This window comes from Pantherophis guttatus, chromosome 5, assembly GCF_059756535.1.
Source record: "Pantherophis guttatus breed Tessera chromosome 5, ASM5975653v1, whole genome shotgun sequence".
NCBI classification, from domain to species: domain Eukaryota; kingdom Metazoa; phylum Chordata; class Lepidosauria; order Squamata; family Colubridae; genus Pantherophis; species Pantherophis guttatus.
In genome coordinates, this window is record NC_142067.1 from 3753786 (window position 1) to 3772436 (window position 18651).

Genomic DNA, 18651 nt, shown 5'->3' on the forward strand with positions numbered 1-18651 from the left:
GTCTCCTGGTGATTGGCTCAAAGTCATCCAGCTGTCGTTCATGCCCAAAGCAGAACTAGAACTCAGTCTCCTGGTGATTGGCTCAAAGTCATCCAGCTGTCGTTCATGCCCAAAGCAGAACTAGAACTCACAGTCTCCTAGTGATTGGCTAAAAGTCATCCAGCTGCCGTTCATGCCCAAGGCAGAACTAGAACTCACAGTCTCCTGGTGATTGGCTCAAAGTCATCCAGCTGCCTTTCACGCCCAAGGCAGAACTAGAATTCACAGTCTCCTGGTGATTGGCTCAAAGTCATCCAGCTGTCTTTCATGACTTAAGGCGGTACAAGAACTTGCCATAACTTGGTTTCTAGCTTGCTGCTTTAACCACTAGACCAAACTTTTAATTCTGTATTCGCAAAGCTGATAACGGCAAAAATTCTGCATGTCAAGAGTTGCTAGTTGAATTCCACCCCCCCTTTTTTTGCTTTAATTTATATGCCGCCCTTCTCCGAAGACTCAGGGCGGCTTACAATGCGTTAAGCAATAGCCTTCATACTTTTGTATATTTATACAAAGTCAGCTTATTGCCCCCACAATCCGGGTCCTCATTTTACCCACCTTAGAAAGGATGGAAGGCTGAGTCGACCTTGAGCCTGGCGAGATTCGAACTTGCAGAAATTCCAAGCAGCAGATGTTAATAACAGTGCTTTAGTCCACTGTACTACAGGCTCTTATTGATTGACTCTTTTCAGTCAATCAATCATGGCAGATAACTTATTGATTAGAAGGGGCTACTACAACATTACTCACTGCCCAGGTGTACAATGTAAACTCAGGCAGTTTTTTTTTCCAACTTTGGTAACTTGGAAGATGGATGGACTTCAACTTTAGAATTGTGAGTCGCTTGGTTCGGCTGGGCAGCTATAAAAATTGAATGAGTGAGTGAATTTATTTATTTATTAATCAAATTTCTATACCGCCCTACTCCCGAAGGACTCAGGGCGGTGAACAGCCAAGATAAAATACAGATAATACAAATATTAAAAGTCCCTTAAAATTATTAAATATTTTGGCTGAAACACAGATTAAAACACGCAATTTATAAAATCAAACGAATTAAAAATTTAAAAGAGGAGAGTTAGGCCAGGCCAGCCTGCTGAAATAAAAAAAGTTTTGAGAGCACGACGAAACGTGCGCAGGTCCGGGATCCTCCGTATCTCTGGGGGGAGCTCATTCCAGATGGTAGGTGAATGAACGAATGAATGAATGAATGAACAAACAAACTCCCAGGCTTTTCCAGCCAGCACGCTGGCCTGGGGAATTCTGGGAGTTGAAGTCCATCCATCTTCCAAGTTGCCAAAGTTGAGAAAGACTGATTGACAGGAACAATTTTCACACTACACAAAACAAGACTACTGAATGAACAGGTGGCTGATTTTGGATGCACATGGAAGAAACCCACTCTCCTCTCATATTCATAAACGTAATGTAAAAATATCCTTTTCTGTGTTGGATTCTTAAATATACACCTTAAGATTCAAAGGAACATTCAACCAGGGGTCGGCAACCTTAAACACTAAAAGCCACAAAGCTCCTAACCGGAAGCCCCCCATTCAATTCTGGAGCCGACCGGAAGTCCGGTTCCCCCACCATAGAGTCTCCTCCTAGCACAGCATCCTTTTTCCTCTACCTGTCCTAACTGAAAGCCCTAACAATTGTGGAGCTGAACAGCGACAGGGAGCCGCAGCAGAGGGATGAAAGAGCCACATGCGGCTCCAGAGCCGCGGACTGCCGATCCCTGGTTCAACCATAGAAGCCGAAGTGACTTTCCTTCAGCTAATCTTGAAAAGTATGGGCTGTGTTCACACATTTGTGGTTAAAAATTTTATTAAAGGAATTTTTTAAAAAAACTATATAAAAACCTATAAAATAGTATAAATATTTTATATTTTATATAAACATAAAAGCTGAAGTGAGAAAAAGGGAAAAAGCGGAATCAAAGAGACAACTAAAGACACAAAAAAAAAAAACCAGTAAAAGAACAATAGAAAAGAATAATAAGTTTCTGGTTTTCTTTACAGCATTTTTTATTTATTTATTTATTTATTCATTCATTCATTCATTCATTCATTCATTCATTCATTCATTCATTCATTTATTTATTTATTTATTTATTTATTTATTTGCTTGAATTTCTATACCGCCCTTCTCCTGAAGGCCTCAGGGCGGTGTATAGCCAAAAATAAAACCATGACAATATAAAAATTAAAAGCAATTTAAAACAATTAATAAATTGTTAATTTATTAACAATTTGGCCAAATAAATAAATTGGCCAAAAAACTCTACTAAAACAACCCATTAAAATAGTAAAATGTTATTATTATTTAGGCCAGCCCTGGTTGTTGGAATAATAATGTTTATTATTGTTGGAATTAATGTTTATTCATTATAAATAAAGGTATAAATTTAGCTCTTTTATGGTTACCACATAACACTCTTCTTTCTATAATCTATTCGGTCTAATCATCAATAAACCAGTTGTTTATTAAAAAAAATAATAAAGGCGGGATATGAATAAATAAATACGTTCACACGATATCATTAGCTGCAAAATCTACTGGCAACATTCGTGCTAAGCAATCCTGCATTTATTTTTGGATTTGATTTGATTCTACTTGATTTGACTTTTATTGCTGCCCAGGTCAACAAGTGACTTCGTCAGTATACAGCATAAAACATAAAAACAATTGAAACATTACAAAATAAATCTACGGCACCCAAGAAAATAGCCATAGTATTTATATACCGCTTCACAGTGCTTTCGAGCCCTCTCTAAGCGGTTTACAGAGTCAGCATATTGCCCCCAACAATCTGGGTCCTCATTTTACCGACCACGGAAGGACAGAAGGTTGAGTCAACCTTCAGCCGGTCAGAATCGAACTGCTGGCAGTGGGCAGAAATAACTTGCAACACTGCATTGTGACAACTGCACCACTATGCCTGCCTGCCTCCCTCCCTCTCTCCCTCCCTTCTTCCTTCCTTCCTTCCTCCCTCCCTCCCTCCCTCCCTCCCTTCCTTCCTTCCTTCCTTCCTCCCTCCCTCCCTTCCTTCCTTCCTTCCTTCCTTCCTTCCTTTCTTCCCAAGCAATATATACCGCTTCACAGTGCTTTCCAGCCTTCTCAAAGCGGTTTACAGAGTCAGCATATTTCCCCGCCCCCCCCCCAACAATCTGGCTCCTCATTTTACCGACCACAGAAGGACAGAAGGCTGAGTCCACCTTGAACCGGTCAGGATCGAACTGCTGGCAGTCGGCAGAATTAGCCTGCAATACTGCATCCTCACCACTGTGCCACCATGGCTCTGTTACTATGGATGTTAATACAGCCAGGAAATGAGGGCCTTAACATATCTGAGACCCCAGGCCCAGGCACACAAGTCTTCATAATCTAAAGGCCCACAGGTCATCATATCTGAAGGGAGAATATTCCAGAAGGCAGGGGCCACAGCAGAAAAGACCTGGTTGCCACCAGCTGTCAATCCTTTGATTGACACACTATATCCAGCATATTTGACTGAACTAAATCAGTAGAAGCAACTGGGAAAAGACGGTCCCTAAGATTAGCTTGTGGGATGCGGTGGCTCGGTGGCTAAGACGCTGAGCTTGTCAATTGAAAGGACGGCAGTTCAGCGGTTCGAATCCCTGGTGCCGCATAACGGGGTGAGCTCCCGTTCCTCGTCCCAGCTTCTGCCAACCTAGCAGTTCGAAAGCAGGTAAAAAAACGCAAGTAGAAAAATAGGGACCATCTTTGGTGGGAAGGTAAGAGCGTTCCGCCTTTGGCGTTGAGTCATGCCGGCCACATGACCACGGAGACGTCTTCGGACGGCGCTGGCTCTTCGGCTTTGAAACGGAGATGAGTACCGCCCCCTAGAGTCGGGAACGACTAGCACAGATGTGCGAGGGGAACCTTTACCTTTAAGATTAGCTTATGGTTGGCTTTTTTAGTTAGCAAGTAGCATCAATGCAGCCTGTTCAGATGATTCAACAACTCGAGCAAAACCAAGAAAAGGATTAACTCCATTCCCAGGTTAAACCAGTTGTGTGACTGGCTGGGGAATTCTGGGAGTTGAAGTCCAGACATCTTCAAATGGCTAAGGCTCAGGACTTAGGACCACAATTGAGCCCAAAATGTCCACTTGCAAATCAAGATGGTTTGTCAGGTGATTTTTTTTGTTTGTTTTTTGGCCTCATTTTACAACCTTTCTGGCCACAGTTGTTAAGTGAGTAACTGGCCTGCCATTGTTAACACGGTTGTTAAGCGAATCTGGCTTCCCCATTGAGTTTGCTTGTCAAAAGGTCACAAAAGGGGATCACGTGATCCCCACCCCACCCCCCACCCCCCAGGATACTGCAACAAGCCGCTGAATTTTGATCCTGTGACCACAAGGATGCTACAACAGTCGTAAGTATGAAAAACGGTCATAAGTCGTAGAATTGTTGTAAGTTGAGGACTACCTGTACAGGATTTCTCTACCATAGCAATGTTTAAGACAGAGGTCTTCAATCTTGGTAGCTTTAAGACTTGTGGACTTCAACTCCCAGAATTCTATGCTATGCTGGCTGGAGCATTCTGGGAGTTGAAGTCCACAACTCTTAAAGCTGCCAAGTTTGAAGACCTCTGGTTTAAGATGTGTGGACCTTGCGGACTGGGGAATTCTGGGAGTTGAAGTCCACACATCTTAAAGTTGCTATGATTGAGAAACTCCTTATTAGTAACTGAAGTCCAACTGTGTCACCAATCAGAATTGCTTTGAAAAGGTGCATCACGATATGCAAATTTGATTATTATTATTTTTTTTGCCTCCATTCATATCAGTGAAACCTGAGGTTGCAATTTCGGAATCCAGCTATAGCTAGTCCTTGACTTACAGCCGCAACTGAGCCCAACGTTCATGTCGTTAAGTGAGAAATTTGTTAAGTTTTGCCCCATTTTACGACTTTTCTTGCTACATTATCGTCGCCGTTCTTATAGTGGTCACACACGGTTGTTAAGTGAATCTGGCTTCCCCATTGACTTGGCTTGTCCGAAGGTCACAAAAAGGGTCATCGCGCGACCTGCGGAAGACTGCAACCGTCATAAGTACATGCCAGTTGCCAAGGCTCTTGAATTTTTGGATCACCTGACTGTGGGGATGACGCAACGGTCATAAGTGTGAAAAAAGGATCATGACTGAGTCACTGTTTTCAGGGCCGTTGTAACTTTGAACAATCACTAAACGAACTGTTGTAAGTCGAGGACTATCTGAAGTTCCACTATATTCCAACTCTAATGTCAGCACTTCAAGCTGCATTTTACTCTAGTGCTGACATAAGAAGGAGAAGCGGAGGCGTCTGGAAAGGGACGTTTGACTTTTCACCTACTTATTTTCCCTGGAGATAATATCCCCTAGGAGATGGGAGGGGAGGGGGGAAATTTCTTTGAGCTGGAGCAGTAGATTAGGGGTAGAGTGACTTGGAAGATGGCCAATGAGTGCAGGGGAGTGAGGAACGGAAAGGGAGGGTTTTGGGTCTTGGAGTCAGTGTTGGCTGCGATGGAGTCGGAGTAGAATGTGGTGCTTAATAAATGGGAGTTTTTTTCATCAAAGACTTTGTTTGAAATGCAATTTATTTGAGACGACCTCGAAACCTAATAGCAAAGAACCCAACCCATACAGAAGTATATATAGTTAACGTCAAGCTCTTATTTTTTTAAAAAACCTGTATGATCCTAATTAACTAAATGCATTCATAGCAATGCTTAGTAGGAATTCTCAGCTTCCAAATATAAATCCTGTTTTTTTTTGGCAGCTGCATTCATCCGACCTGCTAAATTTAATCCAGGTTGATGCTTTTCCTATAAGGATGATCCCAGCTCATTGGGTTGGTTTTGTGCAAACTTTAAAAAAAAAAAAACAACAACAATAGCCTCATTCAGGAAATCAAAGAGCCAAGTACCAATCGAAACAGATATTTGCTCTTCTTCCAAGAATCTAAGCAAGCACCCACAACTTGCACAGCTGAATTTGCACAAGTCAAGATAATAGTTAAATTATTTTTTTAAAAAAATTGAATTCCACATTAGAGCAAAAATGTCCTGAAATTGCACGGGGGAGGCTGTAGCTCATTGTCAAATAACAAGGTTTTTTTAAAAAAATTATTAATCCCTAAGGTGCTTTTTCAGGAGGCAACTGGAACTTCTTGTTTTTTTTTCTTTGAAGATGTTTCGCTTCCCATCCAAGAAGCTTCTTCAGCTCTGACTGGATGGTGGGGAATGGAAGGATTGATGCTCCTTGCAGACAGCTGGTCATTTGCATCCTTTGAGAGGGCCGTTGAGGCCACTTGGAGGTTTATCTGTGGGTCACCTGAGTAGTGCAAATTGTTGTGGCTCCGTTACCTGAGCCTGTGTCATCGGCAGGAGAGGACTCCGAGAGTGAAGGAGAGGAGTTGGCAAGGCCTCCCTCTCCAGGACCCTCCTCTCTGGCAATGCCTTCGGTGTCCGCCGAAGGGCAAGAGATAGGGCCGGGGCCAAGCATGTCCACGCAGCCACAGGTGGACAGTGATGAGAGTAATGAGTCTTGGCTGGATCCACGCCAGCGTTGCAGAGATAAGCGCGCGCAACAGAAGAAAAGGCGTGCCCAAGATTAGGCTGAGTCACTGGACCACACCCCACAGGGTATAAAAGGGAGCGTGGTGGCCAGTCAAACCTTGTGACGAACAAAGCTGAAAGCTTCCACGCCATTCTGCATTGCCGGACTTTTGCTATAGACTTTGCTGGATTATCTCTGGACTTGATTGACTCCGTAATTATTGAGCTGTTTCTTTTGATGTACCAGGAGTGGGGAGAAGTTATCTCTCCTCTTCGTAAATAATAAACTCTTGGCAGGCAGCCACTAGGTTGTTGCCAAGTTCCGTTATCATAAGGAAAAGGATTTTGCCGGCTGGTTTGGTCTTTAACTCTTGAACGTCTGTTGGTGTGTGTGCGTGTGGGACGGGGACAGAACACAAATGGGTGTGGAGCCTTCTTGGCTGTAGGATGTTTTCTGCCCTATGTCCCTTCACTGTTGGCTCCACACTTATTTGTACCACTCAGGTGACCCTGAGGACACAGGTAAATCTCCAAGTGGCCTCAATGACCCTCTAAAAAGGATGCAAATGACCAGCTGCCTGCAAGGAGCATCAATCCTTCCATTCCCATTCTAGTCAGAGTTGAAGAAGCTTCTTGGAGGAGAAGCGAAACATCTTCAAAAGAAAAACCAGAATAGTCCAGTTGCCTCCTGAAAAAGCACCTTAGGGACAACCGTGACTTGGATGACTGAGAAATTCTGCAGGTTTTTTTTTTTACTAACTTCATGGGGGAAGACAACCTCTATTCCACTTTTCTATTTTTCTTTTTTCTTTTCACGCCTCATTTTTTTTTTTAAAAAAAATCTCTTACTTTCAGGGTCCCCGATAAAACCATCGATGATACAGCTGAGGAATCCAAATACTTTACAACAAGAATGTCCCATGGAGGCTCAGACCTGAAGCAGGGACTGAAACAACCTTCTCTCTGGCCTGTTGGCGAAAGCATATTTGATTTTTGATTTTTTAAAAATCAATAAATGGTTGCTGAGATGTTTGGGGCTCTTGGTCATCATTCTTGGAGGAAAGTTTGAGATGCAGACGTCAAGTTCCTTTTGGTCCCATTGAATCTGAGCCAGCCGTGTGCGGCAGCAGCCAAAAACGCTAATACAATCCTAGGTTGCATATAAACAGAGGCATAGAATTAAGATCACGTAAAGTCTTAGTACCGCTTGATAAAACCTTAGTAAGGCCACACCTGGAATATTGCAACCAATTTTGGTGGCCATATTACAAAAAAGATGTTGGGACTTTGGAAGAAGTGCAGAGAAGAGCAACTAAGAGGATCAAAGGCCTGGAGACTAAAACATAGGAAGAACGGCTGCAGGATTTGGGTGTGGCTAGTCTAAAGAAAATAAGAATTAGGGGTGACATGATAGTAGCATTTCAATATTTGAGGGGCTGCCACAAAGAAGAGTTGGGGGTCAAATTATTCTCCAAAGCCCCTGAAGGCAGGACGAGAAGCAATGGTTGGAAACTAATCAAGGAGAGAAGCAACCTGGAATTAAGGAGAAACATCCTAACAGGGAGGACAATTAACCAGCGGAACTGCTTGCCACCAGAAGTTGTGGCTCTCCATCATTGGAGGTTTTTAAGAAGAGTCTAGACAGTCACTTATCTGAAATAATAGCATATGCACCAAAGACAAATTCCCCGTGTGTCCAATCACACTTGGCCAATAAAATTCTCTTCTCTTCTCTTCTCTTCTCTTCTCTTCTCTTCTCTTCTCTTCTCTTCTCTTCTCTTCTCTTCTCTTCTCTTCTCTTCTCTTCCATTCCATTCCATTCCATTCCATTCCATTCCATATTTTCTATTCTATTCTATTCTATTCTATTCTATTCCATTCCATTCCATTCCATTCCATTCCATTCCATTCTATTCTATTCTATTCTATTTTATTCTATTCTATTCTATTCCAATCCAATCCAATCCATTCCATTCCATATATTCTATTCTATTCTGTTCTGTTCTGTTCTGTTCTGTTCTGTTCTGTTCTGTTCTATTCTATTCTATTCTATTCTGTTCTATTCTATTCTATTCCATTGTATTCTATTCCATTCCATATTTTCTATTCTATTCTATTCTATTCTATTCTATTCTATTCTATTCTATTCTATTCTATTCTATTCTATTCTATTCTATTCTATTCTTTCTTCTTTCTTCTCCTCCTTCTATTCTATTCTATTCTATTCTGTTCTGTTCTGTTCTATTCTATTCTGTTCTGTTCTGTTCTGTTCTGTTCTATTCTATTCTATTCTATTCTATTCTATTCTATTCTATTCTATTCTATTCCATTCCATATTTTCTATTCTATTCTATTCTATTCTATTCTATTCTATTCTATTCTATTCTATTATTCTATCCTATCCTATCCTATCCTATCCTATCCTATCCTATCCTATCCTATTGATTCTCCTGCTTGAGCATGGGGCTGGACTAGAAGCCCTCCAAAGTCCCTTCCAGCTCATTCATTCTGTTCATCTGGGGAGTGCCATAAAGATGGCAAGGAAAGGTGGTGGGATATCAACCCTCAAGAGATCTAGCTGCATCCGCTTGTAAGTCCGTTTTGGACCACTCAGCTTTATAGTTGAGAACCCAACCATCACATTAATTTCTCACGCCTGCCAGATTTGGAAAACCAGCAGCCCAGGTTCGAGACCCCAGCGCCACGCGACGGGCGAGTTCCCATCCTCGCTCCAGCTCTTGGCAACCTAGCAGTTCGAAAGCATGCAAAATGCGAGTAGGTTAATAGGTACCACTTTGGTGGGAAGGTAACAGTGTCCTGCGGTGACATGGCCGGCCATCGGACCGCAGAAATATCTTCAGAAATGGCTCAATGGGCTTGAATTGGAGATCAATACCGCACACTACAGTCAGTGGTGGGTTTCAAAATTTTTTACTACTGGTTCTGTGGGTGTGGCTTGTTGGGCATGGCATGGCTTGGTGGGCAATGGCAGGGGAAGGATACTGTAAAATCTCCATTCCCTCCCCACTCCAGGGGAAGGAGACTGTAAAATCTCCATACCCACCTCACTCCAAGAGAAGGAAACTGTAAAATCTCCATTCCCACCTCATTCCAGGGGAAGGGTGCTGTAAAATCTCCATTCCCACCTCATTCCAGGGGAAGGATACTGTAAAATCCTCATTCCCACCTCACTCCAGGGGAAGGATACTGTAAAATCTCCATTCCCACCTCATTCCAGGGGAAGGATACTGTAAAATCCTCATTCCCACCTCACTCCAGGGGAAGGATCCTGTAAAATCTCCATTCCCACCTCACTCCAGGGGAAGGATACTGTAAAATCTCCATTCCCATCTCATTCGAGGGGAAGGATACTGTAAAATCTCCATTCCCACCTCACTCCAGGGGAAGGATACTGTAAAATCTCCATTCCCACCCCACTCCAGGGGAAGGAGAGGAGTTGGCAAGGCCTCCCTCTCCAGGACCCTCCTCTCTGGCAATGCCTTCGGTGTCTTCCGAAGGGCAAGAGATAGGGCCGGGGCCAAGCACGTCCACGCAGCCACAGATGGACAGTGATGAGGGTAATGAGTCTTGGCTGGATCCACGCCAGCGTTGCAGAGATAAGCGCGCGCAACAGAAGAAAAGGCGTGCCCGAGATTAGGCTGAGTCACTGGACCACACCCCACAAGGGATAAAAGGGGGTGAGGTGGCCATTCAGACTCTGTGACGGACAGAACTAACTACTATCGAGTCACATTGCAACTTTGGAAACAACATTATCGGCCTTGGATTTATTTTATGAAATGGACAATTCTTGACTGTGTGTATTTTGTTTATTGAGTAAAAGTTCTTGGCAAGCAGCTACTGGGTTGCTGCCAAGCGTCTTATCAGAAGAATTGGTCGTCTGCCAGTTTCTTTAACCCCCGGCTGTCTGTTTGTGTGCGTGTGTGAGACGGGGACAGAACAATCACCCGGTGATTGGCCAGAAGTCACTCAGCTGTCTTTCATGTCGAATGCAGGACCAGAACTCTCCACTCTCCTGGTGACTGACCAGAAGTTACTCAACCAGCTGTCATACCTAATGCAGGACTAGAATTCACCATCTCCTGGTCATTGGCTCAAAGTCATCCAGCCAGCTTTCCTCCGAAGGCGGGACTAGAACTCACAGCCTCCTGGTTTGTAGGCCAGCATCTTCGCCATTAGGCCACCCTGGCTCTTTATTATCCCTTTGTTGCATCACTTTCCCTCCTGCTCATCCTATTGGTCCAAACATTTCCATGGCAAGGGAGGCCAGAAAGGATGCTGGTGGCATTTTCCCCCTCCTCCATATATATTATATATATCTCATCTCCTGATGTATCAACTCTGAGGGGGGGGAGAATATAATTTAAAATAGCTGCCGGAGAATTGACAGCAGCAACAGACCACAGAGAAGGAAACTAGGTTGGGATCTGTTCCCCCCCCCTCCGAAAGTTGGCTGTATTTGAATTCTTGGTGGGGGTGGGGGTGGGGGAGAGAGGAAGGGAGTAAATAAGGCAGGGGTGGGCTGGTGGGGGTTCACAGGGGTTCGGCAGAACCTCTAGCTAAAATTCTATGCAAATCCCACTTCTGGATGGCTCCGCCCACCCAGCCCCTCCCCTCCCAGGAGTCCCCCACACGGCCCGTTTTGGATGCAGGTAAGTGCAGGGCGTGCGCAGAGGCTCAGGAAGGGCAAAAAATGAGGGCCTCCAGAGGGCCTCCGGAGCCTGGGGAGGCCGTTTTCGTCCTCCCGGAGGCTCAAAAAAAGCCTCCGGAGCCCGGGGAGGGCAAAAACACCTCACCCCACCACCCCCATTGTGGTGCAGGAGGCCGACTAGGCCACGCCCACCATGGCCATGCCAACCCAGCAACCTGGCAGAGAACCCCTTGCTAAAATTTTTGAAGCCCACCTCTGAAATACGGGTATTTGGGAAGCTTCGAACAGGACACGTGGTTTTTTCCAAGGAAGTTTAAAGAATTTAGTGGTCGGTTTGGTTTTTTTTTTTTTCATGGTCTGTGACCAAATATGGATTGGATGGGATGGGATCAAGCTTACTTAGCTTCAATTTGGCTTCTGGATTAGGATTAACAGGTGGGCCAAAGCTGGAGAAGAGCTTTGGCGTTTCTTGTCCAGCTTTAAGAACCAGAGTTTGGGGGCAAGAGATAGATCCATCGCTTGGATTTTTCAAGGCAGACATGGGCATCTCAAGAAAAGTCAAAAGGGGGTCCTAGATATAACCGTATCATAGAAAGGTGGTTGTGGTATAGGGTAGACGCCATCTTAACTTTCTTTACCTCTTCTGCAGATAGCTGTTTCTCCCACGTGCTAAGTTCTGATAGTAGAGGAGGAGGAGGAGGAGGAGGAGCAGGAGCAGGAGCAGGAGCAGGAGGTGCAGGAGGAGGAGGAGGAGGAGAAGGAGAAGGCAGAGGAGGAGGAGGAGGAGGAGGAGGAGGAGGAGGCGGAGGAGGAGGAGGAGGAGGAGGAGGAGGCGGAGGAGGAGAAGGAGGCGGAGGAGGAGGAGAAGGAGGCGGAGGAGGAGGAGAAGGAGGCGGAGGAGGAGGAGAAGGAGGAGGAGGAAGGCAATGATTGTGGCGTCCTTGGTGCTCTCTAAACTTGGTCATTTTCTTGCAGATGTTTCACGACCCAACATCATCAATGCTATAAGGGAGGGGAGTTTGTGGAGAGGAGGAGGAGGAGGAGAGGAGGAGGAGGAGAATGGTGCTCTCTAAGCTTGGTTGTCTTCTTACAGATGTTTCACGACCCAACTAGGGAACATCAGTGCTGGAAGGGAGCGAGGTTTGCTCCCTCTTTATATATAATAGTTGCCTTGACAATGTTGATCAGGGCGCAGTTTTCACTCTGGTAGTTCCCTGATTAGGCTGGACCAGAAGACATCCTCTCCAGATGTACGCTGATGACACTCAGCTGTACATCTCCACTCCCGGCCACCCCAATGATGCCCTTGAAGTGATGTCCCGGTGCCTGGAGGCCGTGCGGATCTGGATGGGGAGAAACAGACTCAGGCTCAACCCATCCAAGACCGAGTGGCTGTAGTTTCCGGCGTCCCGATATAGTCAGTTGGTGCCATCACTGACTATTGGGGGCGAGTCATTGGCCCCCACGGAGAGGGTTCGCAACTTGGGTGTCCTCCTGGATTCACGGCTGTCTTTAGAAGAGCACTTGACGGCCGTGACCGGGAGGATTTTTCATCAGGTTCGCCTGATTCGCCAGTTGCGTCCCTTTCTGGATCGGGACTCGTTACGCACAGTCACTCATGCCCTCGTCACCTCCCGTCTGGACTATTGTAACGCTCTCTACATGGGGCTCCCCTTGAGGAGCACTCGGAGGCTCCAACTGGCGCAGAGTGCGGCCGCGCGGGTGGTGATGGGAGCAACGGGGCGCTCCCATGTAACGCCTCTCCTGCGCGAGCTGCACTGGCTCCCGGTGGTCTTCCGAGTGCACTTCAAGGTCTTGGTTATCACCTTCAAAGCGCTCCATGGCTTAGGACCTGGTTATCTACGGGACCGCCTGCTGCCACCAATAGCCTCCCACCGGCCAGTACGCTCCCATAGAGAGGGGCTCCTCAGGGTGCCGTCGGTCAAACAGTGTCGACTGGCGGGCCCCAGGGGGAGGGCCTTCTCTGTGGGGGCACCTGCCCTTTGGAACGAGCTCCCCCCGGAGATACGGAGGATCCTGGATTTACGCACTTTCCGCCGTGCCCTCAAGACATTTTTATTCCAACAGGCTGGGCTGGCCTAACTCTTTTTAACTGCTTAATTTTAATTTGCTTTTTTAAAAAAGGGGTGTTTTAATTGGTATGGGCCAAATTTGTTTAATATTTTTTAAATTGTTTTTTTTAATTTTATATTGTACGTGTTTTATCTTTGGCTGTTCACCGCCCTGAGTCCTTCGGGAGACGGGTGGTATATAAATCCTGGATAGCTCTACAGACTAAAGCACTGTAATTTAACACCAGCTGTCTGCAATTAAAGTAAGTTCGAATCCTGCCAGGCTCAAGGTTGACTCAGCCTTCCATCCTTTCTAAGGTAGGTAAATTGAGGACCCAGTTTGTGGGGGCAATAAGCTGACTTTGTATAAATATACAAAAGTATGAAGGCTATTGCTTAACGCACTGTAAGCCGCCCTGAGTCTCCGGAGAAGGGCAGCATATAAATCAAATTAAAAAAAAATAAAATAAAACTAAACAAACAAACAAACAGCAGCCAAACCCCAGATAAGCAGGGATTAACACCAGACAAACAAGCAGAAAACAACACTCTAACCAAGGAATTGCGAAGGAGAAAAATCACAACTCCACCAACACCGGCGAAGCAAGCTTCTCCATATAAACAGAGAGCTAACCCCCACTCCCTTCTACCGTAGCCCTGATGGTGTTACCAAGCTGGGTCCCGAAACGAAACATCTGCAAGAAAAGAACCAAGTTCGAAGAGCGCCAAGGACCCCACCGGTTAGGCTCTGTTGCTTTTAAACCCGGTTGAATATGTTTATGATTGATCGATTTATTCATTTAAATGTAGTGGCTGCCCAACGCCAGTTTTTAAAACTCAACCCCAGAGTTTAGCAGTTTAAGGGTTGGCCCAATCCAAGAGAAAATGTCTTGCGCATCATTAGAAAATAGTTCAACCCGGGAACCCAATAAAACCACTTCAATTTTTCTACATCCTACCACAAACTGGTGAGCAATTTGCACAAGTATTATTTATTTATTTATTTATTTATTTATTTATTTATTTATTTATTTATTTATTTATTTATTTATTTATTTATTTATTTATTTAATTTGTATACCGCCCTTCTCCCAGAAGGGACTCAGGGCGGTGAACAGCCAGAATTAAAAATACATACAATACAAAAGTTAAGATAATTAAAAGAGATTAAATCAATCGGCCTCCCAATTTAAAACCCCCAAGTCTATAAAATTTAAAATCCCAATTAAGAACCATTTAGGCTAGGCCCGCTTGGTGGAATAAATAAGTCTTCAGGGCCTTACGGAAGGTACGGAGGTCCGGGATCAGCCATATTCCGGGAGGTAGCTCTTTCCACAGGGCGGGTGCCCCCACAGAGAAGGCCCTCCCCCTGGGGGCCGCCAGCCGACATTGCCTGACCGACGGCACCCTGAGGAGGCCCTCTCTGTGAGAGCGTATTGGCCGGTGGGAGGTTATCAGTAGCAGCAGGCGGTCTCGTAGATACCCTGGCCCTAAGCCATGGAGTGCTTTAAAGGTGAGAACCAACACCTTGAAGCGCACCTGGAAGACCACCAGGAGCCAGTGCAGCTCGCGCAGGAGAGGTGTTACATGGGAGTGCCACGTCGCTCCCATAATCCCCCGCGCGGCCGCATTCAGCACCAGCTGGAGCCTCCGGGTGCTCCTCAAGGGGAGCCCCATGTAGAGAGCGTTGCAGTAGTCCAGGTGTGACGTGACGAGGGCATGAGTGACCGTGCACAAGGAGTCCCGATCCAGAAAGGGGCGCAACTGGCGTATCAGGCGGACCTGATAGAAAGCCCCCCTGGCCACAGCCGTCATATGCTCTTCTAAAGACAGCCGTGTGTCCAGGAGGACACCCAAGTTGTGGAGACATTTGCTCTAAAATTTTAGTGGTATGATCTAAGAGTGGGATTCAAATAATTTAACGACCGGTTCTCTGCCTTAATGATTTCTTCCAACAACCAGTTCACCAAAATTGCTCAGAAAGTTAACAACCGGTTCTCCCAAAGTGGTGCAAACCGGCTGAATCCTACGACTGGTGGGTTCTACTTACCTTTACTACAGGTTTGCAATAGGACCGTGCACGCACGCTTGCTTCGCTCGTGCGCAGAAACTTCCTGATGACATTCGGGTTGGTGGGCGGAGCCTCCCGCCGGTTTTACTACCAGTTCTTGCGAACCGGTCCGAACCAGGGGCAACCCACCAGTGGTGAAATCCAAACTTTTTTTACTACCGGTTCTGTGGGCGTGGCATGGTGGGTGTGGCATGGCTTGGTGGGTGTGGCAGGAGAAGGATAATAATAATAATAATAATAATAATAATAATAATAATAATAATAATAATAATAATAATAATAATAATAATAATAAGTTTATTTCTATACCGCCCTTCTCCCAAAGGACTCAGGGTGGTGTACAGCCTATTTAAAAACACAAAACAAAACGATTAAAATTTAAAATCATTAAATAATTAGGCAAAATCTCCATTCCCACCCCACCCCAGGGGGAAGGATATTGCAAAATTTCCATTCCCACCCCACTCCAGAGGAAGGATACTGCAAAATCTCCATTCCCACCCCACTCCAGGGGAAGGATACTGCAAAATCTCCATTCCCACCCCACTCCAGAGGAAGGATACTGCAAAATCTCCATCCCCACCCCACTTCAGGGGAAGGATATTGCAAAATCTCCATTCCCACCCCACTCCAGAGGAACGATACTGCAAAATCTCCATTCCCACCCCACCCCAGGGTGAAGGATATTGCAAAATTTCCATTCCCACCCCACTCCAGAGGAAGGATACCTCAAAATCTCCATTCCCACCCCACTCCAGGGGAAGGATACTGCAAAATCTCCATTCCCACCCCACTCCAGAGGAAGGATACTGCAAAATCTCCATCCCCACCCCACTCCAGGGGAAGGATATTGCAAAATCTCCATTCCCACCCCACTCCAGAGGAAGGATACCGCAAAATCTCCCTTCTCACCCCACTCCAGAGGAACGATACTGCAAAATCTCCATTCCCACCACACTCCAGGGGAAGGATATTGCAAAATCTCCATTCCCACCCCACACCAGAGGAAGGATACTGCAAAATCTCCATTCCCACCCCACTCCAGGGGAAGGATATTGCAAAATCTCCCTTCCCACCCCACTCCAGGGGAAGGATATTGCAAAATCTCCATTCCCACCCCACTCTGAGACCAGCCAGAGGTGATATTTGCCGGTTCTCCGAACTGCTCAAAATTTCTGCAACCGGTTCTCCAGAATCTGTCAGAACCTGCTGGATTTCACCCCTGGTCTGATCCCAGATGACAACAAGCACCACAAAAATATACTAACAGCAACAACGAACAGACTATCGGGAAGCAAACTAGGCCTGTGTTTGGCTTTTTGTGAAAGTGGGGAGCATTTGAATACCATGGCAACGACCCCAGGCAGGGATATATCTACAGGTAGCCCTCAACTTACGACCCCAACTGAGCCCAGAATTTACGCTGCTAAGTGAGAAATTACATTTTGCCCCATTTTCTTGCCGCAGTTGTTAAGTGAATTCCCTGCAGTTGTTAAGTTAGTAATATGGTTGTTAAGTGAATCCGGGTTGCCCATTGTCAGAAGGTCGCAAAAATAGATCACGGGACCTCAGGATGCTGCGACCGTCATAAATATGAACCCGTTGTCAAGCATCCGAATTTTCATCCCGTGACCACCGGGAGGCTGCAACGGTCATAAGTGTGAAAAACAGTCATTAAGTCAAATGTCTATGGAGATTCTCGGGCATTCAGGTCAAAGGTGCTTTTTCAAGATGCTTTTTGGGAAGCGAGTCCAGTTGCCTCTTGAAAAAGCACCTTTTGGGATAGCCATATGTCCCTTTTTTTCAGTTGCCGTTGTAACCTCGGTCACTAAATGAACTGTCGTAAGTCGAGGACTACCTGTAGTCAGGGAAGCCAGGGAAGTTGATTCACACAACGGCAACATTTCAGAAGTCCTTTGTCCATGCCGCCTTCTTCCTAGGGACGAAGGAGGACGCTCGATCTAAAGCAGTGGTGAAATCTAAAATTTGTTACTACCGGTTCTGTGGGCGTGGCTTGATGGGGGGGTGGGGTTAATGTGACTGGGTGGGTGTGGCCAACTTTTTTTTTTTTTTTAACTTTTAAAACCATTTTTTTCTACAACCTCTTCGGCCGAAAAAAAAGCTTTTAAAAGCCTCTGACCATCCCAGCTGAGTTGCCTGATCGGCAGAGGCTTTTAAAAGAAAAAAAAGCCGAAGAGGTTGTAGAAAAAAAAATGCTTTTAAAAGCCTCTGACGATCCCGGCTGAGCCGCGCCATCATCAGAGGCGGAGTGCTACCTGTCACACCCCTGGGCCACGCCCACCATAGGCCACGCCCACCCAGCTGGTCAATAGGGCAGAGAACTGGTTGTTAAATTATCCCACCCCTACCCTCGTTGGCTTCCATGGCTAAGAGAGGATTCAAACTTACGGACTGCAGTTACAGGTGTACGAAGATATTTGTGTAGTTTAGTAGCGGTAGATTCCATGCCTCTGTGGGTGCGTATGTGTGTCAGTGTCCTATTTGTGTCCCCCCGCAGCTTGTCAGCAGCCTCTACAAATCGTCTCTCCAAACCCCACAGCCCGTAGGAGCTCCCCAGAAGAAGAAAATAAAAGACAATTTCTAGCGACCTTTAGCGGCGAATCTGAACGCGGAGCCCAGGAGCCCAGACGAAATCCCGACCATGAGCCAGAGTTTGCAGGACACGGTCGAAAGTTTCAAGAATGCCATGGAGGAAATGCAAGGCAAAGTCAAAGCGATGCGAGAACGAGCCGAGGACGCCTACCAGAAGCTCAACCAGCTGGAAGTCCTGAAGTTCGCTTTGATCGACTCCAACAACCAGCTCAACAAGGAGTTGCGGAAGCTGTCCCAGGAAGTGGCTCTCTTTGAGGACCAAAACGGCGTGGAGAAAGGCCACCAGACGCGCCCGAAGAAAACCCCTTCCGCCCCCAAAAAAACGGGGAAGAAGAAAGAAGGGGAGACCCCACGAGAAGTCACCTCCAAGGAAAAGCAATAATAAAAAGAAGGCGAATTGTGTTGGACGTGTCCACTCTTCTCCTCTGGGGGGGGGAGGCAGGGGGTGGGCTGCTGGGAGTTCGCAGGGGTTCGGGAGAACCTCTAGCAAAGAGAGAACCTATTGAGAACCCCCAAATCCCACTCCTGGCTGGCCCTGCCCCACCCCACCCCACTCCTCCCAGGAGTCCCCACACGGCCCATTTTGGATGCAGGTAAGTGCAGGACACACTCGGGGAGGG

At 46.1% G+C, this 18651-nt stretch overlaps 2 protein-coding genes across 2 annotated transcripts in view; both read left to right on the forward strand.

The window, feature by feature from the left end:
- Positions 1–7631, forward strand: part of MAP6 (microtubule associated protein 6) — a 31470-nt gene extending 23839 nt beyond the window's left edge. The window contains exon 4 of the mRNA XM_034427098.3: positions 7459–7631. Within this exon, the coding sequence (XP_034282989.2) occupies positions 7459–7541 (83 nt within the window). The 3' untranslated portion in view covers positions 7542–7631. The remainder of the gene's footprint in view (positions 1–7458) is intronic.
- A 3251-nt stretch (positions 7632–10882) lies between these two features.
- LOC148113277 (uncharacterized) lies at positions 10883–18433 on the forward strand. The gene is made up of 2 exons (XM_087895739.1): positions 10883–11043; positions 17937–18433. Exon 2 carries the CDS (start codon positions 18081–18083, stop codon positions 18411–18413), a length of 333 nt encoding a protein of 110 aa, XP_087751865.1. The 5' UTR covers positions 10883–11043; positions 17937–18080; the 3' UTR covers positions 18414–18433.
- The last annotated feature ends 218 nt before the right edge of the window (positions 18434–18651 follow it).

What these genes read in the sequence shown, in the direction of transcription:
- LOC148113277 (XM_087895739.1), top strand. Translation starts at nt 18,081, where the DNA reads ATGAGCCAGAGTTTGCAGGACACGGTCGAAAGTTTCAAGAATGCCATG.